At 35.4% G+C, this 26,550-nt stretch overlaps 3 protein-coding genes across 12 annotated transcripts in view; all 3 read right to left on the bottom strand.

Moving 5' to 3' along the window:
• The window catches only part of LOC104645578 (replication protein A 70 kDa DNA-binding subunit B-like), a 32,802-nt gene extending 6,830 nt beyond the window's left edge, over positions 1-25,972 (bottom strand). The window contains exons 1-18 of one of the 10 annotated variants that reach the window (XM_069293336.1): positions 23,013-25,972; positions 20,496-20,717; positions 20,285-20,395; positions 19,391-19,612; positions 19,180-19,290; positions 17,691-17,801; positions 17,490-17,573; positions 17,335-17,397; positions 12,682-12,810; positions 11,546-11,631; positions 11,212-11,274; positions 10,224-10,384; positions 8,501-8,565; positions 6,478-7,941; positions 1,930-1,994; positions 1,329-1,418; positions 1,073-1,186; positions 716-824 (exon numbers count right to left, since the gene is read on the bottom strand). The gene's annotated coding sequence lies outside the window, so the exon portion shown is untranslated. Of the gene's footprint in view, positions 1-715; positions 825-1,072; positions 1,187-1,328; positions 1,419-1,929; positions 1,995-6,477; positions 7,942-8,500; positions 8,566-10,223; positions 10,385-11,211; positions 11,275-11,545; positions 11,632-12,681; positions 12,811-17,334; positions 17,398-17,489; positions 17,574-17,690; positions 17,802-19,179; positions 19,311-19,390; positions 19,613-20,284; positions 20,396-20,495; positions 20,718-23,012 lie in introns of all 10 variants that reach the window. The other 9 variants (XM_069293332.1, XM_069293327.1, XM_069293328.1 and 6 more) reach the window with 9 other exon arrangements.
• LOC138342109 (uncharacterized) lies at positions 13,506-14,522 on the bottom strand. Its single transcript, XM_069294296.1, has one exon. The coding sequence runs from the start codon at positions 14,520-14,522 to the stop codon at positions 13,506-13,508; it is 1,017 nt and encodes a 338-aa protein (XP_069150397.1).
• On the bottom strand, positions 15,051-15,938 carry LOC138342108 (uncharacterized). The gene has a single exon (XM_069294295.1). It carries the CDS (start codon positions 15,936-15,938, stop codon positions 15,051-15,053), a length of 888 nt encoding a protein of 295 aa, XP_069150396.1.
• Positions 25,973-26,550: the final 578 nt, after the last annotated feature.

Below are 26,550 nucleotides of genomic sequence, written 5' to 3'. Positions count from 1 at the left end.
TGTTAAGGCTTTAGATTGGTTGGTTCGCTCACATAGGAGGGTAAGTGTGGGTGCCAGTCGCGACCCGGATTTGGGTCGTGACAATTCTTCAACAGTATGAGGTCTAAGTGTTGAAGCAAAAGGCAACCAAGAGAAAAGTAAAAATAGTTTTATATTCATTTAAGTACATAGCATGCAAATTCCCTGGAAACTAACTCACAAGCTAACTCACTGTGAATTCTGTAATCTGAATAGAGCAGTTGCATATACATGTGAGAAAGAGATGAGCTATTTCTTCTATCAAATAATATTGATCATATTTCAATCTATGATCATGATATAACCAAATATTTATTCATGTTGAATTACTAATAATTTATAGTCTATGTGCAATAGTTGCCTTATAAGGATTTTTTTATTATTATAATAAGCGCATAAGATCATACCATGAATCAAACATATAAAATACATATCAATAAATGTGCTATAAAATTTACTCTCTGTCATAGAGCAGTAATAATGAATACAATTCCTGAACGAATATATTCATTGTAGACCCATATCCCAAAGTGAAGATCACAACATTTTAAGAAGTTAGATGTTGGAAGTTTGAGTTGGGGCACATAGACATTTGTAGAGGCAAATGACATCTCAATCAATGTAATGTGACATGTTTCATTTGGTAAAACATGAATTATCAAATGATGAGCACTATTGTGGCTATGAAGGAACTTACTATTTCAAGATTAAGTTCCATCGTTGTTGGGCGTAAATAGTGTGAAGTTCTGAGTATGGGCAAACAGATAATGTAACATGTGGAATTGATATTGAGAAAAGACAGATTCCTGCAAAAATCAAGTAAAATCATTATGCAGTCAAAATCTCGATGGTTAATCAACCATTAAGTGCTAACTCATTAGAAGGAAAAGGAGGATGGTTTTGAAATCGCATAAAAACATGTACAAGTTCTTTTTATTTTTAGTTAAACATGTGCAAGTTCAGGAAACCAGTTCCAAAAATAGAGGAAGTTAGAATAGAAATTGAATAATTACAGCATAGTAAAGCAAACAAAACATTCATGTAAAGTGGTTACCTCGTTTTTAGCAGCAACATCTTTCTCACCACCTTGAACTGGCCTCAATGCAAGTTGAAGGTAGTCCCGCGGAGTTATTTTGCGGTTGTCCTCGACCCAATCCAAATAAAAATCCTTTTGCAGAAAAGAAAAATGTATTTTAATAGTTTCACAAACAAGAACAGAAGAAAATCTATAGTGATAATAAACAAATTGTGAATTACTCTAGGCAACCAAATGAAGACTGGGAGAACTGGCCAAGCTTAGAAGCACTGACCTTTCCTCCAGAGGCTCTAACATGAATATGCCTAGTCATTTCAGTGACAAGAGAGAGGTAGTCAAGCGGAACTTCATCAATACCTCCCATCTAAATTACAGAATTAAAGAGATTATCAAGACAACTAACAAACAAACTGACTGTAGCAACAAGGAAATTCACTGAATCCTGAGAGAGAAGGGTTGAAAATCTCTTATCAAAAGAAGCAAGCGAAATCCAAGTTTAGTGTTCCTAACCTGGTTATATACAAACATAATTGAAAGTGTCACGACCCAAACCGGGTTGCGACTGGCACCCACACTTTCCCTCCTATGTGAGCGAACCAACCAATCTAACCTTAACATTTCAATATAATATCAACAGAAAGTAATGCGGAAGACTTAAACTCATTAAATAAAGACCAATTCATTAACTTCTAAAATTCAACATCTATTATTCCCCAAAATCTGGAAGTCATCACCACAAGAACATCTACGATCAAATGACTAAACTAAGAGTATTCTAAAAGCTAAAAAAACATAAGAAGCTAGTCCATGCCGGAAGTTCAAGGCATCAAGACTTGAAGAAGAAGATCCCGTCCAAGCTAGAAGCATTAGCTCACCCTGAAATTCTGATGCAGTAAGACTGGCTTGAATTACTGTTGAGTTGAAGACGATGGCATGTTTGCTGCACTCCACAAATAAACAAGAAGAAAACATAAAAGTAGGGGTCAGTACAAAACACGGGTACTGAGTAGATATCATCGGCCAACTCAAAATAGAAAACAATATATACCAAGGAATATCATAAAATCAACTATGATACTCAACATGTAGCAACCACAAGCACTATATCATTAACAATTACCGTCAAGTTCACACATGAGGACTCAAGCCTCAACACCATACTCATTTGGGAATCATGTTCATTAGATTGAGTATATTAACATCTTTCAAGATTCATTATCTTTATTTCTCTTGTGTCGGTACGTGACACTCCGCTCCCTCATATCCATTAATCCTCTTGTGTCGGTACGTGACACTCCGATCCCCTAAATCTACATGTCGGTTCGTGACACCCGATCCCCTAAATCTACGTGTCGGTTCGTGACACCCGATCCCCTAATTCTACGTGTCGGTTCGTGACACCCGATCCCCTAATTCTACGTGTTCTTTCTATTTTATTTATTCAAAACCCTCTTTCTTTTACCCTAATTAACATATAATTAAGAATAAAAGATGGTAATAATGCCCCACTAATTAACTTAAGGTTACCTCTTTTAACCCCCAAGTAATTAGACTTATTAACATTAACCCACTAACTTTATAATTAAGGCAAGAATAGTCAAAAACGTCCCTTAAAACGTATCAAGAAATCCGACCCAGACTGGGATTTCGCAGTCTGTAACGGCCTGTCGCGCCTGCGACGGTCCGTCCTGCTGCCCGTCACAGAGTTCAGAGACTCAATTTCTCTGAAGAATCTGTGACGGTCCGTCACACCTGTGACGGTTCGTCCTGCCATTCCCTTACGAAGTTTAGAGAGTCGATTTCAATACCCAATTTTCAGTTTTTCTAAGTGTTTTGAAACGAGACCCTGCGACGGTCCGTCGTGCCCATGACGGTCCGTCGTGGGGTCCGTCGCCTCAGCCTGTTTTCTCGAAATAAAATCTGCTGCTCAAAACGACTAAACAGGTCGTTACAATAGATACCAATTTACCCATCGTTCGTCCCCGAACGATCAAAAGAAGGAAAACAAGGGCGAAAAGGAGTACCTGAATATGTAAACAGATGTGGGTATCTTTCTCGCATATCTGCCTCCTTCTCCCAAGTGGCTTCTTCAACGGGTCGATTCTTCCATTGAACTTTAATGGATGCAATCTCCCTTGATCTCAACTTGCAAATTTCCCTATCTAGAATGGCAATAGGTTCCTCCTCATAAGACAAATTCTCATCAAGCAAAACTGAATCCCAACGGATAATGTAGTTTCCATCCCCATGGTATCTTTTCAACATCGACACATGGAATACCGAATGCACTCCGGACAGCCCTGGAGGCAAGCCTAACTCATAAGCCACCTCCCCTACTCGCTTAAGTACTTCAAATGGACCAATATACCTTGGGCTAAGTTTACCTCGCTTACCAAATCGCATCACCCCTTTCATTGGCGAAACCTTCAACAAGACTTGTTCACCCTCCATGAACTCCAAGTCTCTAACCTTTCGATCTGCATACTCTTTCTGTCTACTTTGAGCCGCTAACAACTTTTCTTGAATAGATTTCACTTTATCTAATGATTCTCTCAGAAGGTCAGTACCCCAAGGTCTAACCTCAAATGCATCAAACCACCCAATGGGAGACCTACACCTTCTCCCATATAGTGCCTCAAATGGGGCCATATCAATGCTTGAGTGATAGCTATTGTTGTAGGAGAACTCTGCTAAGGGTAAGAAGCTATCCCAATGGCCACCAAATTCTATCACACATGCACGAAGCATATCCTCCAACACTTGAATCGTTCGCTCAGACTGACCATCGGTCTGAGGATGGAACGCAGTACTAAGGTCCAACCTAGTACCTAATTCCGCATGCAATATTTTCCAAAACATAGAAGTAAACTGCGTACCTCTATCTGACATAATGGAGAGTGGAACCCCATGCAATCGCACCACTTCCGAGATGTAAAGTTTGGCTAACTTCTCTGCATTGTAAGTCACCTTGACCGGAATGAAGTGAGCAGACTTAGTTAACCTATCAACAATTACCCAAATAGAATCAAATTTTCCCAATGTCTTTGGAAGACCAACCACGAAATCCAATGCAATCCTCTCCCATTTCCATTCAGGAATGGGCATTCTCTGAAGTGTTCCTCCGGGTCTCTGGTGTTCATACTTTACTTGTTGACAGTTTGGACATTTGGCGATAAAGTTCACAATATCACGCTTCATTCTACTCCACCAAAAGTGTTGCTTTAGGTCACGGTACATCTTGGTTGCACCCGGATGTATCGAATACCTTGAACTATGAGCCTCTATCAGAATAGTGTTGATCAAATCATCGATGCGGGGTACGCATACCCTTCCCTTGATCCTCAAAACACCTTCCTCATTGATTTGTGCTTCTTTAGCCTCTCCTCGCAATACCTTATCTTGGATTCTGCGCAGTTTCTCATCATCAAACTGTCTTCCCTTAATCTTGTCAAGAAAGGAAGATCTTGCCTCCACAGAAGCCAACAATCCTCCCTTCTCATTTACTTCTAATCTCATCAAGTCATTAGCTAGAATCTGGACCTCTCTAGCCAATGGGCGTCTAGAAGCTTGCAAGTGAGCTAGACTTCCCATGCTTCCCGCCTTCCTACTTAAAGCATCCGCTACAACATTCGCCTTCCCCGGATGATACAAAATACTGATGTCGTAGTCTTTCAGTAGTTCCATCCATCTCCTCTGTCTCAAGTTCAAATCTTTCTGAGTGAAGACATACTGAAGGCTACGATGATCCGTGTAGACCTCACACTTAACCCTATATAAATAGTGTCTCCATTGCTTTAATGCAAACACTACCGCGGCCAATTCCAAATCATGAGTTGGATAGTTACGTTCATGCACTTTTAATTGTCTTGAAGCATAAGCAATCACATTCTTCTCTTGCATTAGCACTGCACCCAAACCCGAATAGGATGCATCACAATAGACAATGAAGTTCTTACCATCCACGGGCAAGGTGAGAATTGGTGCAGTAGTCAACAGAGTCTTGAGCTTCTGAAAGCTTTCCTCACACTCATCCGACCATACGAATGGGACATTTTGCTTAGTCAAGTTCGTCAGTTGGGAAGCAATAGAAGAGAATCCCTTGACAAATCGGCGGTAGTAGCTAGCTAACCCAACAAAGCTCCTTATTTCTGACACATTAGTAGGTCTTACCCAATTCTTCACTGTCTCAATCTTAGAAGGATCCACCATCACTCCATCCTTGGAAACCACGTGCCCCAAGAAGGACACTGCATCTAGCCAAAACTCACACTTAGAGAACTTGGCATAAAGATTTTTCTCCCTCAACATTTCCAATACCATTCTCAAATGCTCCTCATGTTCCTCCCTACTTTTAGAGTATATCAGTATGTCATCAATAAATACGATCACAAAGAGATCCAAATATGGCTTAAAAATCTCGTTCATCAAGCTCATGAAAGCAGCAGGGGCATTCATAAGACCAAAAGACATCACTACAAATTCGTAATGCCCATACCTGGTTCTAAAAGCAGTCTTTGGCACATCCGTTGCCCGTATTTTCAATTGATGATAACCAGATCTCAAGTCAATCTTAGAGAAGACACAAACACCTTGTAACTGATCGAACAAGTCATCAATGCGAGGAAGAGGATACTTGTTCTTTATGGTTACCTTGTTCAACTGCCGGTAGTCTATGCACATCCGAAAACTCCCATCCTTCTTCTTCACAAACAAAACCGGAGCACCCCAAGGGGATGCACTTGGTCTAATGAAGCCTTTGTTCAATAACTCTTGAAGTTGTGCCTTTAACTCTCTTAACTCCGCGGGAGCCATTCTATAAGGGGGTATAGAAATGGGGCGAGTACCCGGATCAAGATCAATGCAGAAGTCAATATCCCTATCCGGTGGCATACCAGGGAGATCTGCAGGGAACACATCCAGAAACTCATGGACCACTGAAACCGCCTCAATCGAAGGTACTTGGGTAGTGTCATCCTTGAGATGTGCCAAGAAAGCTAAACACCCTTTACTAATCATTTTCTTAGCACGAAGAAAGGAGATGATACGCACCGGATTGGAAGTGTAGTCACCCTCCCACACTAACGGATCTGTCCCAGGCTTGGCTAACGTCACCGTTTTAGCATTACAATCCAAGATCGCAAATTGCGGAGAAAGCCAAGTCATACCCAGAACTACATCAAAATCATCCATTTCTAAGATAACCAAATCTACATAAGTGTTGCTCCCCACAAAGTTCACCAAACAAGACCTATATACCTTTTCAACTACCACAGACTCACCCACCGGAGTAGAAACACGAATAGGCATATCAAGTAATTCACAATATAAATTTAGACCATTAGCAAATGAGGAAGATACATAAGAAAACGTGGATCCAGGATCAAACAATACAGAAGCCATGCAATCACAAACCAGAAGATTACCTGTGATGACAACATCAGATGCCTCCGCTTCAGACCGCCCAGGGAAAGCATAACAATGGGCTCTATCGTTTGTCTGTCCATTGCCCCTACCATGTTGTGATGTAGTGGCTCCAGTTTGCCCATCACCTCGACCATTTTGGTGACCACCATTACCTCGACCACCACGTCCACCAGAATAACGGCCTCTACCATGACCACCTCTACCTCTAGCCATTGGGGGTCTATAACTCTATTTTGGACAATTCCTCCTAATATGTCCAGTTTCCCCACATCCATAACACTCTCTGGAGTCAAGCATAGGTCTCTCAGAGAAGTGTTGACCAGTCTGAGGTCGACCCCCAACTACAGTCTGTAGTGAAGACTGAATGGGTCGAACTGAGTAACCTCCGGAACCTTGTCCTCTAGAGTAAGAACCATTAAACTCACCTCCCTTTCGAAACCTTTTTGATGTCGATGTCGTGGTGAAGTCATCTGGCTTCACTCCTTCCACCTCTATCACGAAGTCTACCACCTCTTGGAAGGATTTTGCCGTAGCCACTACCTGTAAGGCTGAAATCCGCAACTCTGATCTCAACCCCTTCACAAAATGGCGAATCCGCTCTTGTGGACTGAAACATAGTTCCGGGATAATGCACGAAACTTAGCCTCATATGCATTGACCGACATCCTACCTTGCTCTAGGCTCAAGAACTCATCCCTTTTCCTATCCCTCAAAGTTCGGGGGATATACTTCTCCATAAACAAGCTAGAGAATGAGGCCCAAGTCATAGGTGGTGCCTCTGTTGGTTGACACTCAATATGTGACCGCCACCACATTTTGGCGTTCCCTTGAAACTAATAACTCACGAACTCAACACCAAACCGTTCTACTATACCCATCTTGTGTAGTAGCTCATGACAGTCAACCAGAAAATCGTAAGCATCCTCAGATTCAGCACCCTTGAAGACTGGAGGTTTCAATTTCAAGACCTTACTGAAAAGTTCATGCTGATCATTTGTCATTATAGGCCCAGTAGTCAGACGTGGAAACGTGCCTATGTCCAATGAGGCATCCATACGAGGAGCCATAGTGGCTGCATGTTGTACCCCTGAAACTGGAGGTGTTGGTGCAGAAAACACTGGAGGGGCCTGACCCTGATCAGACAACCCACTAAGATAAGCGAGAACCTGATTGATCATCTCTGGGGTAGGTTGGGGTGGCGATTCCTCATTTTGTACTTGTTCACTCTCCCCTTCCTCACCCTCTCTTACCACTTCCTCAGTCGGTGGAGGAGTCACCGCCCTAGTATCAGACGGGCTAGGTGCTCGTCCTCTTCCCCTAGAGGACGTCCTCCCATGACCTCTACCACGGCCTCTTGCCGCTGCTCTTCCTCGAGCTACAGCCCCAGTGGCTGGCTCAGACGCACCCTGTCCCGTCGGTGCTGATGTTGGTGCTGGCGTAGTCGTTGCTCTAGTTCTAACCATCTGCGAAATAGAGTGAAGATGGTCAGATACCAATTTGTATCACTTAGATACCAATTGGACTCAAGTAATAGCACGAAAGAAAGAACGAAAGAATGGAATTTTCCTAAAGTCTTATAGCCTCTTAAAGAAAAGTAAAGGCGTCCCCCTACCGTTCCTTAAGACTCTACTAGACTCGTTCTTGTGTGATGAGACCAACGAACCTAATGCTCTGATACCAAGTTTGTCACGACCCAAACCGGGTTGCGACTGGCACCCACACTTTCCCTCTGATGTGAGCGAACCAACCAATCTAACCTTAACATTTCAATATAATATCAACAGAAAGTAATGCGGAAGACTTAAACTCATTAAATAAAGACCAATTCATTAACTTCTAAAATTCAACATCTATTATTCCCCAAAATCTGGAAGTCATCACCACAAGAACATCTACGATCAAATGACTAAACTAAGAGTATTCTAAAAGCTAAAAATACATAAGAAGCTAGTCCATGCCGGAAGTTCAAGGCATCAAGACTTGAAGAAGAAGATCCAGTCCAAGCTAGAAGCATTAGCTCACCCTGAATTTCCGATGTAGTAAGACTGGCTTGAATTACTGTTGAGTTGAAGACGATGGCACATTTGCTGCACTCCACAAATAAACAAGAAGAAAACATAAAAGTAGGGGTCAGTACAAAACACGGGTACTGAGTAGATATCATCGGCCAACTCAAAATAGAAAACAATATATACCAAGGAATATCATAAAATAACCTATGATACTCAACATGTAGCAACAACAAGCACTATATCATTAACAATTACCGTCAAGTTCACACATGAGGACTCAAGCCTCAACACCATACTCATTTGGGAATCATGTTCATTAGATTGACTATATTAACATCTTTCAAGATTCATTATCTTTATTTCTCTTGTGTCGGTACGTGACACTCCGCTCCCTCATATCCATTAATCCTCTTGTGTCGGTACGTGACACTCCGATCCCCTAAATCTACGTGTCGGTTCGTGACACCCGATCCCCTAAATCTACGTGTCGGTTCGTGACACCCGATCCCCTAATTCTATGTGTCGGTTCGTGACACCCAATCCCCTAATTCTACGTGTCGGTTCGTGACACCCGATCCCCTAACCTCATTCTATCAACTCATCAAGCCTTCTTCCTTACCAAGGCATCATCATTAAAAGAGATTAGGTTTTTATCAAGATTTGGGACTCAGTAACTTCATCATGCTTAATATAATCACAATTATATAATCACGTTCATGCATGCATACAATTAAGCAGGGTTTTACAATACTACCAATATATATCATTCTCTATTAAGAGTTTACTATGAAAGCATGAAAACCATAACCTACCTCCACTGAAGATTAGTGATCAAGCAAGCAAATTTTTCTCCAAGCTTTGTTTCTCTTCGTTTCTCCTCTTTCTTGTTCGACTCTCTCTCTCTTTCTCTTGTTCTTTATATTTTCTTTATTCAAAACCCTCTTTCTTTTACCCTAATTAACATATAATTAAGAATAAAAGATGGCAATAATGCCCCACTAATTAACTTAAGGTTACCTCTTTTAACCCCCAAGTAATTAGACTTATTAACATTAACCCACTAACTTTATAATTAAGGCAAGAATAGTCAAAAACGTCCCTTAAAACGTATCAAGAAATCCGACCCAGACTGGGATTTCGCAGTCTGTGACGGCCCGTCGCACCTGCGACGGTCCGTCCTGCTGCCCGTCACAGAGTTCAGAGACTCAATTTCTCTGAAGAATCTGTGACGGTCCCTCCTGCCATTCCGTTACGAAGTTCAGAGAGTCGATTTCAGTACCCAATTTTCAGTTTTTCTAAGTGTTTTGAAACGAGACCCTGCGACGGTCCGTCATGCCCATGACGGTCCGTCGTGGGGTCCGTCGCCTCAGCCTGTTTTTCCAGAAATAAAATTTGCTGCTCAAAACGACTAAACAGGTCGTTACAGAAAGAGGGACTGCCAGGGAGAATATCTGTGTGCTATATGTACCCTGTCAAAAAGCAAAACAAAACAGAATTTTTTTTGAAACAACAATAAAACAAAAAGTTATAAAAGGCAAAAGTCAGTGAGAGGAAGGATAGAAAGGACAGAGGAAAAAACAAGTCATGTTGTGGAGTTATAGAGCTAGTTCCTTTAGTTTGTGAAAATTTTAGCTATACAAAGGTATAACAATGTAATATAAAAGACATATAGCATGTTCTACGTTAGTATCCTCCTTCAGAAAACCAATAATGTTAAAAGGGTGGAAACTAACCGTTTGATCATAAGCATCAATTCCTTCTGTGTCCAGCAGTAACAGGTTGTATTCTGTTCCATCAAGAGTTGTTCTCCTTAAAGGTGAACTCCACAGCCAAATACCTTTTGTGCATGCCGATGAGTTGCAGCCACTTGAAAACCGCTACTCCTGCCAAGAAGCTATTGGGCATATAACAGGCTCTCAGCTACATATTTTCAGTAAAGTAAGAAGCAACACTAAGTTACACATGATAATTTACATGGGAAAGTATACAACTATAAGTTAATAATAATAAAGATAATTGTGATGTCATTGCAATTGACCTAGTTAATTACATAAGTCAATGGAGTTTGTAAAAGAACAATAGCCAATGTACTATTGCTTTGAGTCATAATTTTACTGTGATTGATGTATGAAAAGTAGAAGAAACATTCTTTACATAGAGGATGACAAGTTCATTGCACAAGGAAAAGAAAATAAAGAAATTACAGAAGCAACACAAAGGAAACTGAACAATGCTGAATGGTCTCCCCTCTAACATATAATTCCTGTAACTTTCCAAAACATAAAAGTAGATAAATCATGAGTTGATACTTGATTCACAAAAGGATTCAGATTTCTTCTTCTCAAAATGGAAAATCAGAGTAGCCATCTTAGATTCTAATTTATCCATCATTTTATCGTGATTTGTCTCTCTTTTGATCCTCAGAACAAGTGTATTTTTTTTGACATCGAGTACAATCGATACCTTCCCAAAATTATCAAATACATGAAATTCTAAGACTATAGACAACCAATGATGATTTTCACATCCACAACAGAATCAGAGAGGAAAAGAAAACATACATTACGCAATAAAGGATGTCTTGTACGTGATTTCTACTACTTCAATTAGAAAAATAAAATGGAAAAGAGCTCACTAAACATTCTGTTTTAAATTGATGTCCAGCTTGGTGAAACTAAAAATCATTGAAAATAAGAAGGGAGGCTTCAGCAAGTACGATACCTATATATCATCCATAAGTGTTCAGTGCATCTAATGCTTCAGGCGTGGAATTCACTAGGGTAACTGTGCAGCAAGAAGACATAGAAGGTGAAAAATCTCAATGTAAAAGAGAGTAAAGAATAAGAAAAACAAATCAACATTTCTTCATCATTGAATGTAACATTTGAAATGAAGCATTAACATTCTTTTAAGCCGTTGAAGAAAAGAGACCTTGAATCAGGAATTCACAATCATACATTTATATGGCATCTTCCTTTTAAGTTTTAAGAAATAGAGAGGCAATAACGAAAAAACAGTCTTTAAATATGAAGAATGAGATTTTTGAAATGTGTACCTAAGTTAGTTGTTATTGAATCATGTAACTTCATGGAAAGTGTTACAAATGGAAAACGGGGAAAAAATCCTAATGACAGATTTTAACTGCAAGGTAGAGAGGTTCAATATTAGCGCACTTAACATGTCATGATAAAAGACGACGAATATACTATATAATTAAGTACTAATGTAGTATTATACCCAATCTAATACTTCACCAAGATGGAAAATATAACAGAGTGATGCAATGCAGGAAATAACAATAGTAAGGTACATAATTTCGCATTATACTATAGAATGTCATGATAATTAGGAATGAATTTTTGTAAAAAAAATCATTCACCAACTTATTTTCATTGTAAATAAATAATTGTAATCCTAATCAAACTTAAGCTTTATCCAATTTTGAATCATCTTATGGAAAACGTCAAATGAACTGGCTGCAGAAATATTTCACTTAAACAGTTTTAAATCTTAGTTATAAGTTATATAAAGGAATCAACTATGAAAATCATAAGCCTAAAAATGTAAGATAAAATGAGGGGTATGTTGAAGTAAAACGTAAACCTAAAGTGTAAACTATAAAATTTAATCCGCAAATTGGTAAGAAAATAGATCCAGCGACCTACACAAAAGTGAAGAAATAACGTATAATACTTCTTTTGCCTTTCTGAGCGTCATAAAAAGATGTTAAAACACTTGAAATTTTTTTAAAAATAGCATCAAACATATACTAAAATGAGGAAAAATCATAGCAGAAGCAAGAGAAGAAGGAAAAGCTGACAACACAGATTTTTCAAGTTTATGTAGTACACTAACAACATCATTAAATAAAAATAATCCAAAAGAGCGAAGAACAAAAGCCCAAATAAACTCTGCAAAACATATATGTTAAATGTTGGAACACTGAAGAAGAAACATATAGACACCATTGACTGAAATCTGGTGAAAAAAACAGAACAAACCGCGGGTCAAAATACAACACAAAAAAAGAATCAGCGAAAGGCTAAAATACAATAGATATTCAACATCAAAATGAGGTGCGAGAAGTTAAATAACAAACAAACAGAGAAGATAAGCAAGAAAATTCACTGAACAATGAAAAAAGTTAAGAGCATTAGTTGGTTTAACGTAATGACTGGAAATTTTGATTACCTCATCATCACTTATTTCCACTTGTATAATCTGAAATAAGAAAATTTGAATCATTAAGAGGTAGTTCTTCTCTGTCATTTCCTTCAGCTAGAACTATAAAAATAGTTACCCTTATAGGGAAAGTTGTTGCTGCAATGTTAGCATTTAGGTTAGTGAAAATCAACAATTTCAAATTTGAGTAATTGGACAGGAACAATTTGAATTGAAAGATGAAATTTAAAACTTCAAATGTTGAAGTGATATGATTGCAATGTAACTTCTAGTTATCTTTAAAAACAATTGAAATAAAAGAATCCAAAATTTCACAACATCTAGCATAAGGATGCTTACTTGTTACACTTATTACTTTTAAAAGTATCATGACAATGCTTTTCGAATGATTTCATCATAAACTACATTATATGTAGAATGACCATCCGTGTCCTGTGCAGTTGGTGGATGTATTAATATTTTTACATTGTCTGAACATTTTGCTCGAGATAAAGACACATAAAGTTGTCATGTGAAAAAACTGGTTCACGCAAATATATTCCAACAAAATCTAATGTTTAACCTTGAGCTTTGTTTATAGTCATAGCAAAACATAATCTTATAGGAAATTGTATTCTTTTGAAGGGAACTGGAAGTTTCTCATCTTGTGATGCTAATAATGGTATCTTTGGAATAAAGACATGTTTATCTTTAAAATCACCACTGCAAATAGTAGCACTAATAACATTTGACTTAAAATCATGACATATCAATCGTGTACCATTGCATAAACCTTCAGTAGGATTTAAATTTCTTAATAATATAACAGGACAATTTTTTTTCAAAGTTAATCTCTAAGGTGGTAAGTTAGCAGGATGTAAGGTATGCAAAAAATCTTCAAATTGGCATTGATCATTTGGTTCTATAGTTTCGTCAATAGCCGTATATACTGTAGCATCATCGGGAAATCGATGTATAAGCATATCATTTATTTCATCAACAAAATCATTTTTTGTTGTCAAAATAATACGGCGAGTCATAAAAGATGGATTACAATAGAATGTACGTAAATTAGGATAAGTAACATTAAATAAAATATTTAAAGATTCTATTTCATCTGTAAAGGGAACGATAAAATTATTGGGAATTTCAATTTTGTTGCAATTGTTAGTTTTTTCTTGTCCATTTCCAATTCTCATTAAATATGCACAAAATGCTGGATCTTTTTTCGCACGCATGTTTTCAGATAAGCACAATTTTTCAAGATGATTCCCAATACGGGAGTATAATAAACTTTGATTTATAAAGTCCTCTTTTTTTCCACTACGAACAACAGGAAGTGTTTGTCTAAAGTCTCCCCCCAAAACTACTACTTTTCCACGAAACAGTGCTTTTGTATTCATAAGATCTTTTAGAAGTGTATCAAGAGCTTCAATCATGTTTTTTTTCGCCATTGAGACTTCATCCCAAACAATTAGTTCTGAATCTCGAATTAGAATCGCTAACAAACTTTGTTTACTAATATTGCAAGTGAAACTGTCATCAATGTCAACAGGAATTTTGAAACGTGCAGTTGCCAAAGCTATGAATCCTTTTGTTCTTACAGCAGCCAACAAAGCTCGATATAAAAATGTTTTTACAGTTCCCCCAGGACCATCAATGAAAAAAGCTCCTGATTTATTAGAATATACTCTTTCAAGAATTATGTTATATGTTCTTTTTTGTTCAATATTTAATTTGCTTTGTAGAAGTATATCTTCTTCAGACACTATTATATTTCTTTCAAAATAAATTTCTTTTGCCTCATTAGTTGTTCTAGAAGAGCTAACATTTCCAAATATATCTTTGAATTCATTTATGTCATGTCCCATTGAAAGTAGAACTTCATTGATATGATTTAAAACTAAGAGTTGAATATCATTTTTTGTAACATTTGGAATTGTTTTAAAATCCTCTGACATAGAGTCTTCGTATTTTTTCCAAAGATATATTGGGTTACCAGGATTACAATAAACTAATAATGTTGCAAATAGTCTTCTTAAACTATAAGGCATTTGATAGTTGACTGCTTCAGACATACAATCAATTAAGTTGTTATCAGAACGTAGTAAGCCTCTTTTTTTCTGCAGCTTCCCTAAATGTAGTGTAGCATCTTTCATTCATTGTACGAAGATCTTCGTATGATGTTGGTTCTCTTACATTCATTAGAAGCAACCTAAGATAATATCTTTCTCCTTCGGTTGGATGACATGTGACAATACGCCCGATAGTAAGTCGTTGTTTTCGACGCGACCACATTTTGTATGATGATGACCATACAAAGTGTTGGGGAAACTCTTTATACAGTAAATTCAGATTTATAGCATCGTTATTGATTTTGTTCATAAGAAAGAATTATGTTAACATCGTTTTTTAATCATTGGATTGTTTATTATTTGATCCACAGTTTGGTTATTTTTGAAAGAAACAAATTGTTGTCCATCAAGATGAAATTGCAACTGGCAAACACTTGGAGTCATTTCACTTATCGCAAAAGCAAGCAGACGCCATGCAGCCTCCGATGGAGAAACCCATCTAGCAGATTGGTATTCTTTGATTTCATCTATTTCTATGTTAGTATCATTATTATTTACAGAAAATGCAATTTTATCATGTCCTTTGCAAATATATTTGTAAATGTATTTGACAGCCTTAATGTCGGAACATATTTCAACATTCATATGACAACCAAATTTCTTCAGTAAATACGGATTGTACGGAACAATCCAAGAATTATCAATGTTGTGTCCTTTAACTTTGATTGGTGTGATCATTTTTGGTCTTTTGTAAAGGGGATATGAATTCTTTCCTTTGGTTGTTTGTTCAGTAAGTTCTTTTGGATATTTGAATTTACATTTTCCTTGTTTTTGCATGCATGAATTTGAAGGATTTAAATATCCACAGGGACCATGAATCTTGTGTTTGGTCACAAGTTTGTATAGATCATGATCAATATGGGGATCAGGTAGTTCAGCACATACAATTTTATCATATGCTTCTGGTGTTAACAATTTATATCCATCCATAAGAATAATGAGAAAATGGGCATGGGGAAGACCCCTTTTATGAAACTCAACTGTATACATAATAGCTGCAACCTTTCCAAATATGTTTCTTTTTTGAATATCAGTTTTAATTTCTTCTACTTTTGCTCTGAATACTCTACTAACTAAATCAGGTCTATTTTGAACTTCTTCCATTGGTTGTAAATGTTCTTGTATTTCAGGCCAAGAAGGATTGCAAGTCATCGTTAAAAATATGTCGGGTTTTCCAAAATGTTGTACCAAAGCAATGGTATCCATATATCTTCGACGCATATCTCTTGGACCTCCAATGAAACTACCAGGAAGAAATTTTTGTCTCCCAATATTGGAAGCATCTCTTTCTCCTTGCCTTTATAAATCAATGATTCCTTGGAAGGCTTCAACTCTAAATAGATCTTGATTAAATAAGATAAAATCTAATCTTTGTGTCTCTAGTTTTATATATTGGTCAACTATGTATTGTTGAAATACCCTTCCAGAATGTAAAGTTTCATTTGGTTCTTCATCTCTTATTTGAATTTTATAACAATAATATTCACGACAGGAAACAGTTTCTCTTTTTCTCAATCCTTTTGATAAAACTTTAGATTCCATGTCAAGGACTCCATCAATAGAAGTGATGTTCATTATACTTGGTAGCTGCTCATATTCACAGGAAATTTGTCTGTTGGAATAATTGTATTTCTTTATTTTTTTAATACCACAATGCCAGCCATTTTGACCATAAGAAAACAACAGTGGATATTGCAATGGATCATAACATCCATAATAGTAATTTACCAATTGACTTCTGTTACTATGAGTGTAAATTCTAATATGAGGTGTGGAAATTTTATCATTTATTTGATCTTCAATCCAAATTGCCCCAACTTCGGATGCAGTTGGTAAGTTATGTGTTCTTTGGTCTAAATTGGAACTTGAGTTTAGAGCAATATAAAATTCAGATAAATTTGGAAGAGCTGTTAGCGATCTTAAAAAAGTAGAATAAGGATTAACTTTTAGTATATCTATGAGCTTTGTAACAATTATCTCATTAAGATTATCTGATAATGTCATTCGGTTTGTTAGCTCATTTTCATTATCATAGAAATATAACTGTAAATTTTTTCCTTTTCCTCCTGAGGGTATCAAATCATCAATGAAGTGATACATTTGTCCTTGGACTTTAAATGTATAGATGCCACGATTTCTCCTTGCTAATTCTCTATCATAATGTACTCCAAGTGAAGTGAATGCAAACATATTATTGTAGGCTCTACTGTAAGTTCGAAAATGTTGGGATTCTTTGGAGTCACGTAATAATAAATTTCGCAACTCAATAGGCATGTTATGAGAAGTTAGCCTAATTGATCCATTATTACAACAAAAACCTGGTGATTCATATTGAAATCTTTTTGCTGCACAAAATTTGCAATTTGGAATTTTCTTTAAAAGTAAGTAATCTTTTAGCAATAAATTATCATTTTGTAGATTTACTTCTAACTTATTTCTACCTGTGCATGGTAAAAAGCAATTATTTGTTACATAAAGGCATACATTTTTTTTTACTATGGTAAAGGCATACAGAGTTTTTTTTTTACTATGGTAGAGAGAAACATACCTCTATTTGAAGTACGTCTTGAACTTGATCTGCTTGCAGCATAAGATGCACCCGACGTTGATCCTAGTATCAGGAATAAAAATATTTAGACACAGTTAGCGAATTATTAAAAATCAATATAGTGAAAATAGTTGAAGTAATATTTCTGAACTAACCTACTTCAAAGGTAGATAAGCAATTAACTATACTTTCTCCTCTAGTTGAAGTAACTGGTAGGATTATAGCTTCAGAAGCTTCAACTACAAAATGAGGAAAATAACTTTAGTAAGAGTAGTTGAGCTGAAGCAGCTAACTATAGTTGTAGATATTGAGAAGACAGATTGAAGGAGAGGAAGGTAACATTATGGTTAGCTAACCTTGTTGAGGAAATCACAAAGAAATGCTGATTGTAAGGGAGCCAGTACTATTTAATTGATGTTCTCCTGTAGTTAAATTAACTGGTAGGTTTGTAACTTCGAAAGCTTCAACTACAAAATGAGGGTAAAAGCTCTAGTAAGAGTAGGTGGGATGAAGGGTGAAACTATATCTATAGATATTCAGAAGACACATTTCAAAGCTGGAACTACAAAATGGGGACCAAGACGATTTGATGTGATGGTTGAAAGAAAACTTCAAGTATTTTGGCAACCAATGTGAATATTATTAACATAAAAACCATAAAAGATACTTATAATCATCCAAACCTCAACATATTGAGGAAAAGTAAAGACATGTAATTACACAATTTTGCCAAAAAACGACTACATCTACTTGGATTTTTTGTATTATTGAACATTAATATTGTTTCACCCATTTCTCTATTAATTGTGTTCACTATCTCTGTATATTGCATATGTACTCCTTTGAAGTGTTTCCAATTTCTTGCTTTCCTCCCCACATAGCTGCTATCACTTGCTTCTTCAAACTCTTCCAATGTTTTATCTTGATTATTTCTACTGTTTCCTTCAAACCTCTTGTAGGTAGACTGACTTTTATCCATTGATTTATTGTATCTCTTACTTTTGTAGCATATTCACATTCAACAAATAAATGATTGCTTGTCTCCATAGTTGAATCTTGGTGCATACAACATGAAGTGTCCTCTACATGTATATTTTATATGGTATATTTTAAGGAAATATTGATTATATTAGAGGAGAACATAGAGTTGCAGCTAATGATTCATCCCAACGACTCATAATCACTTCACAAGTTGTCCTTTTTTTGTTAGAATTAGCTTGTGACCAGAGGTAATTCGTTTTGATTTTGCAAAATCTAAACAGGCAGCAACATTTTTACAACTACTGTGGTAAGAACAAAATGTCTCTGGCAGCAACATAAAATCATTTATATGACTATAGAATTATCAAAGCTTTGTAAAAGAGCATATTATGTCTTAGAAGAATAACACAACATTTAATGACTTCCGGAATAAATACTTGACATGTAATGAACTGAACAATTTTTTTATACCTATTTCTAAGCAAATGTTGTTATAACGATATGATATTTTTCCCACAAATAAAATGTTGGGCATCCTACGGCTCAGAAGTGTTCATTTGTAATTGACAAACCATTCTATTAGCAGCAATATACAGAAATAACTCATATATAATCATATAAAAAATAGAACAAAGCACAATATGGAAACCAAACTCTTAGCAGATCAAACCAAAAAAAGGCAAAGGAGAAGCAACTCATGTGAACTGTGAAGATTCGATAACCCCCAACCCAATAGGAAAATTTCAGCTATTATTTCTCGTAAGTGCACTACGCGTCCATTATGTTTGATACTATACGTGAAAACTACTAACAGAATTTTGCTGTTTTTTTACAACATATTTACCTAAAATATGGTTAGCTAACCTTGTTGAGGAGATAACGAAGAAGTGTTTATTGTAAGGGCGCCAGTACTATTTGATTGATGATGTCCTGTAGTTAAAGTAACTGGTAGGTTTGTGGCTTCAGAAGCTTCAACTACAAAATAAGGAAAATAGCTATAGTAAGAGTAGTAGCATCTAACTATAGTTGTAGATATTAAGAAGATAGAAGGAGGATAAGAATATGCTCAGCTAACCTTCCTGAGGCAATAATGAAGAACTACTGATTGTAAGAGCGGCAGTAGTATTTGATTGATGAATGTGTTTTTGTCTTTTTGACTCAACCCTTTTTTCTCTCAGCTCGGAGAAAAATAATTGCTTTCTCTATGGTGACATCTGTGCATATCTGGTACGACGACGCAAATTTCTCTCAGAAGTTCTTTCTTGGGAAGACACATTATCTCTATTTTCTTCCATTCCTATTTCAATTAGTTCATGATTTGTTACAACAAGAAGTGGTCCAGCAATTGAGAGGAAAAAAAAAGTTAAGATTTTTTTTTTGTAAAAGTGGACAAAAGAAGCCTTCTTACACTTTTTAAATGCTAACCAAATTCATATTTAAAAACAAAAATAATCAAAATGCATATACTTCTAACTGCTTGTCTGGGTGTACTTCAGAAAACATGCCGAAATTTAGAAACTGAAAGCTCATAAAAATTTTATTTGACTCTTTTTTTTAATCTTTTCTACATATTCTTCATTATTACATGACCCCACTACAGTAAACACTTGAAAATGATAGAAGACAATGAAACATCCATAATTTCCCTTTTGATGAGTGCTCAAATAATATAGTTCATCTATAACCATGTAATAATTGCAACTTTGTATTTATGAAATATGGTGAAGAAAAGAGAGTTAAGGACAGTTTTGTCAGTCTTTCTCTTGAGAAGATGATTCTAATGATGTTAGACAGGAGTCCTATCAAAGACAATAATAACATATTCAATATAATTTCATAAATTAAATTTCAGCTATTATTTCTCGTAAGTGCACTACGCGTCCATTATGTTTGATCCTATACGTGAAAACTACTAACAGAATTTTGCTGTTTTTTTACAACAGATTTACCTAAAATATGGTTAGCTAACCTTGTTGAGGAGATAACGAAGAAGTGTTGATTGTAAGGGCGCCAGTACTATTTGATTGATGATGTCCTGTAGTTAAAGTAACTGGTAGGTTTGTGGCTTCAGAAGTTTCAACTACAAAATAAGGAAAATAGCTATAGTAGGAGTAGTAGAGTCTAACTATAGTTGTAGATATTGAGAAGATAGAAGGAAGATAAGAATATGCTCAGCTAACCTTCCTGAGGCGATAATGAAGAACAACTGATTGTAAGAGCGGCAGTAGTATTTGATTGATGAAGGTGTTTTTGTCTTTTTGACTCAGCCCTTTTTTCTCTTAGCTCGGATAAAAATAATTGCTTTCTCTATGGTGACATCTGTGCATATCTGGTACGACGACGCAAATTTCTCTCAGAAGTTCTTTCTTGGGCAGACACATTATCTCTATTTTCTTCCATTCCTGTTTCAATTAGTTCATGATTTGTTACAACTAGAAGTGGTCCAGCAATTGAGAGGAAAAAAAGTTAGTTTTTTTTTTTGTAAAAGTGGACAAAAGAAGCCTTCTTACACTTTTTAAATGCTAACCAAATTCATATTTAAAAACAAAAATAATCAAAATGCATATACTTCTAACTGCTTGTCTGGGTGTACTTCAGAAAACATGCCGAAATTTAGAAACTGAAAGCTCATAAAAATTTTATTTGACTCTTTTTTTTAATCTTTTCTGCATATTCTTCATTATTACATGACCCCCACTACAGTAAACTCTTGAAACTGATAGAAGAAAATGAAACATCCATAATTTCCCTTTTCATGAGTGCTTAAATAATATAGTTCATCTATAACCATGTAATAATTGCAACTTTATATTTATGAAATTTGGTGAAGAAAAGAGAGTTAAGGACAGTTTTGTCAGTCTTTCTCATGAAAAGATGATTCTAATGATGTTAGACAAGAGTCCTATCAAAGACAATAATAACATATTCAATATAATTTCATAAATTAAATTTGAACAATAACAATATATCCAATGTAATTTCATAAATCAAATTTAAACAGTGTAATATGTAGTACACAATTTTATTCCTAGTAAAAATAAAAATATTGTTGTTAATAAACGTTCATATTTTATATAAAATATCAGGATAGAGCCGATTTAGATGTTGATTATTCAAGCTATTTTGGATTTCGATATGCATGATAGCCATTAACTGTCTTATATATGGTGCAATTTATCTTCTTCAGATGGTCTGTTGATACATTCTTATGGGTCCTTTGAGTACCATGCATATAGTATTCAATTTTTTCATTGTAGAAATAACGTAGGAATGCATGCAGTGCATCTCTAGCAACCAACGCGATAATAGCAACATAAAAAGCAGAGCAATAATGAAACCCAATCAGCTAAAAAATGCAGCAATAGTTTAGCAAAAATGCAGCAATCCTTAGGCCTCAACTTCTGTCCAAAGTGCAAGATTTGTAGCAGCAATATTTTGAAAAAAGCGTAGCAGTTAGCTAACTTAAAAGTGCAGCAAAGTTTAGCCAAATATATAGGCAAACCATTGGCTCAAATATATCCAAAAGTGTAGCAAAATTTAGCTCGACACATAGCAATAGTAGACTGAAATTTGATCAAAAGTGTAAGAATTCAGCAGCAATACAATACAAAATCAGCAACCCATGGTTTAAAATACATCAAAAAAATAGAGCAGAAAAAGATTAAAACGCAATAATGATTCAACCTCAAAATGAGGTATCAAACCATAGTAGTGAACCTTATCAAAGGCAACAATAATTCTCATCAAAGACAGGGATAACAACAGGGCAGACACATTATCTCTATTTTCTTCTATTCCCGTTTCAAGTAGTTCATGATTTGTTAAATTAATTTTACAATTTATCAATGACATTGATGATTACTATGATTTAAAGCAGGTGTGGGGGATAAACAACCATTGATCTATTTCCACCTCTGACCAGTTTAACACTATAAGGACCCCAAGTAGGCATGTACACAATCATACAACCATCAGTAACTGAAGATTAGTTTATGCTACAACTCCCTGTAGCTGACTCATCTGCATACACTCGAAAGATTGTGTGCTTCCCAGGTACATCAAAACCATAGAAGTGGATGATTTGGGAAAAGATATGCACAATAAAACAAATAATAAAAACTTCACCTAGTGAATGGTTTTTACTTTCTTTTCTCTAGACTTGTGAAAACAGGAATTCATTTAGTGGTATGTATATGTCGAGCATCTCAAACGAATAGTGGATTAAACATTATTAGAATGTGAAAGAACAACATCTCTTGAAATAAGGTATTCAAGCAAAATATTATGGACAGTTTGACGTAGCTTAGCATGTTAAAACTGCCTCTATACGTTCTATAGAGCAGATGAAGGAGACACGATATTCATTGGTAATAAAATATTGCTCATTTTTGAATCCAGCAAGTGTTAAAAGTTGAAAATAAATTATAAGGCATCTTTATAATCCCCTCTATTTTAATACTCTCATTTATTAAATGTACGTCTAAGATTGTATAAGAATGTCCCAAACCAACTGCAAGGATTTCTTATGTAATTTTCTTTATAATAACAACAACCTATTCAGTTTAATCTGATAAACCAAAGCGCAAATACAGGAGAACGCACGAGAGAAATGTACTTTGAAACTGGAAAGTGAGCTGTATATTGGATTGAAATTGTCATGTAGAAGAGTGTTTATAAAGCTGAACAAAATTACTTACTTATTGTCCATACCAGTGGCTTTCCGTTAGCTCTTAGTTGAGTTGATAATTTACTGCATCACGCTACAATTTGCTTCCACGGTTAGCAAATCTGTTGTTACGAATAACGAAATAGAGGAGGAAAAGAGCCAATGATCTGAAGAGAAAGCTTACCAAATTCAATACCAAGACTAAAGTTTTCAAGTCATACTATCCATACAGACTGTAAGCAACTTAATAAGTAGAATCTCTTCTATTTTTTTCTAGCCTCATAATTCCTTTTACATAGATCATTCTTTCTAGCTGGACCTAAATTCATATTGCAGACATCTATGGTAATACTATGTATTATAGGTTTTGTTTGAAACACAATTGTCAACGTTTCTTAGCTGTTATAAGCATGACTTAATCGAAAGAAATAAACGAAGCAACTAAAAATGATAAGGCCAAATCTATACATACATACGTAAGACTCACCACTCCTTTGATTAACCTCATGTAATATAAACCTAAAACACAACCATTTCAATAATCAACACACCAACAGAAATAACGCAGAAGACAAATTAATTTTTTTATGAGGAGGTTTCATCAATCAGTAAATATCACACAATAAGTGTTAAGAGTTTGTTGGTTACTATTATGTGTTTAAGTATATATCAAGTGAGCTATAGCAAATCTTACTAAAAGAAGGATAAAATTATAGAGAAACACATATATAGCCTGTTAAGATAAAGAGAAACCATTAGCTACTATTCAAGCTTACAACCTGAGCAATTTAATACAAAGTAGTATCATTGGGATTACACTATATGTTGAAAGCATAGGCTGATTTACTTTTTTTATCACCAAAAAGCATAACAAAAAAACTTGAGAATTTCTCCAGCATTAAAAAGCTTCCCTGTAGTCATTTTAAACCATTATCTCATAACTACAATCCTCTGACCAATAATCAATTTGTGTAAAATATATCAGTGAAGTTTCAAAATTACAATTTATGTTATTATAAAGAATGTAGCAACTCTATCTTGCGTGCTATGAAGCACGTCATTTGGGTTGTAAGCCCAAAAACAGTTTCGTATAATGATCAGTCGAGTCACTATTAATTAAATTCCCTTTCATAGTAATACTTCTTACTTCACTGCTATACTATCACCTGATAAAATATTTCTTCAACTAAATAAGTTTGCTTATATTAGTCTTTCTTTTTCTTCATGGTCACAGTTCAACAGATGTAAATGTCACACAATCATCAAAAACATATAAAGACATATAACAATATACATTACTCTCTTCTAGAAATGAGAGAGTGAATACCACTATGTGCATTGTACAAAAAGCAGTAAAAATTATACTAAAAAGGGGTTGAACACTACTCTATTAATTAGTTGTACAAAAAGGAATGAACATTATACTTTTTAATATCCTATATGGTCTTTTGTTTTTATCTTGCTTCGAATGTTATTTCAAATGAAATGTAACTATCATTCGAGGGAATAGTAAGACAATAAAAAAGATTTTCCCATTCAATGTCATTTGGCAATGATGATGATGAATCATGGAAGTAACTTCACGGTTGAACAGTATGTCAGGCTTTGTTGTTAAGACATAGTGCGACTTCATTACTTTATCCTCTCCTCGGGTTCAGTGCAAAATGTATAGAGGTTGTTGATACAAAAAAATCTGAAACTATAAATCAATTTTTAATGTATAAAAAAAACTCTAAAATGAAGTTACTGCTACTTTTAAATTGTTCACATAAATATATTTTGTCAATAGCAATGTCATACCAAGTAAATAATATAATGAAAACACACATGGCCAGTACAATCACAAAATCGATGAATTAGAGTAACCCCACTTTCACCAGCCAATAACTTATCATAATAAGCATCAACATCATTCCCAAACACAGAAAGAAGACCCATCCCAGTTATAACAACACGCTTTTCAGGGTCTTTTTCCCTTGTTGGAGCTGAAACTGTAGTGGATGAAGCTGAGATAAAAGGGGTTCTTTTGGGTATCAATGGCTTTACATTGGTGAATTGGGGTATGGTTTTGAGAAATGGGTCGACCGGAGATGGCCAGAGAGATGAAGATTGGATAGCTTGCATGGTTACCGACGGAGAGGGAAGATGTAGTTGGTGGAGTTTCGGTGACAACAATGTGGATGCATGGGAAAGGATTAAAACTACTGACAAATGTTCTATGAATTCACAATATCTCCCTTATTTAGAAGAGGGAGTATAAAATTGTCTGATATTCATCACATTAACACTTTTAAGTGTAAAAATTGAAACTTTAGGAACTCAAACAAAGAAATAGCAAACCCAGATGTTAAAATTCTCTGATCTTTATCATATTAACAGTTTCAAGTGAAAAAATTAAAAATTTGAGAACCAAAGAAGAAAAAAAATGAAACCCGGATGAGAAAAATCTCTAGCACATTTACAGAATTAAAAACAAAAACTGAAAAAATGGTGAGAAAAAGAGTAATGGGTAACCTCTAGGTTGTTGTTGTTCATATGAAGATGAAGAAGAAAGAGAACCATGAATTACAGCTGAAGAAGTGAAAGCCAAAGCGATTTTCTCAAATCTCAAACAACAAATCTTCAATCCTAAATATATAAACACAACTACTTGTCGCCCCACCAATATTTGTTGAAGTATTCAAATTTCAAGGGCAGAAACAAAATACACCAAAATAGTCTCATGGCTACAAGAATCAAATCTGATGCTGCATGCAAGAACAAAACAATAATTTGATGAAATTTAAGCTCAAAAAGATTGTTACGTCAGTTGTATTCTACAGCTCTTCTTCTCTGTAATTTCTGACCACTATGCGATAAAACCTGTAATTTGTATTATCTAGACAGCAACATTGAAGCGAAATTTGAGGAAAAATGGAGATTAATGGAGAGGAATTGTGGAGGAGAAATCAATGTAGAAGCCAATGTGGAGGAGAAGTAAATAGGGAAAGAAGGAAAGTAGATAGACAATAAATGTACAGATGTAAAAAGTACAGCCAAACTACAAATCTCCTAATTTAATGGTAAAATTACATAATTATCCCTGTTAAATAAAATAAAATATATATTATATATTTAAAGTACAATTTGAGTAGCTTTGGGAACAGCTTTTTAAAGCAATATTTTTTGTCCTTAAAGCTGTGTTAGTCATATTTAAAGTACAATTTAAATATATATTTAAAGTACAATTTGAGTAGCTTTGGAAACAACTTTTTAAAGCTGTGTTAGTCCTTTCAGCTCCCTCTTCTAAATAAGGGAGATAATATCAGGTTGAAATTTAATTACCCCCATCTACATTCTACTAAATCTACACAACCCCCTTTATATCTTATGTTGTCACTGCTAAAAAGGAACATGTTCTCTTCCAAAATTGAGAGAACTCCTCCAAGATTATACAATTTTATAATGTAAAAATTCCAACAAAAATTGAAAGAGGTAAGTTGGACTCTAAATCCAAGTAGTAGAAGGTAATAAGTTGGACTCGACCCAAATTATGAGCTTGTTTACCATAAATATATTTTATTTTTCAT

This window comes from Solanum lycopersicum, chromosome 2 (assembly GCF_036512215.1).
Source record: "Solanum lycopersicum chromosome 2, SLM_r2.1".
Classification (NCBI taxonomy): domain Eukaryota; kingdom Viridiplantae; phylum Streptophyta; class Magnoliopsida; order Solanales; family Solanaceae; genus Solanum; species Solanum lycopersicum.
This window is presented reverse-complemented; position numbering and strand designations above follow the sequence as displayed.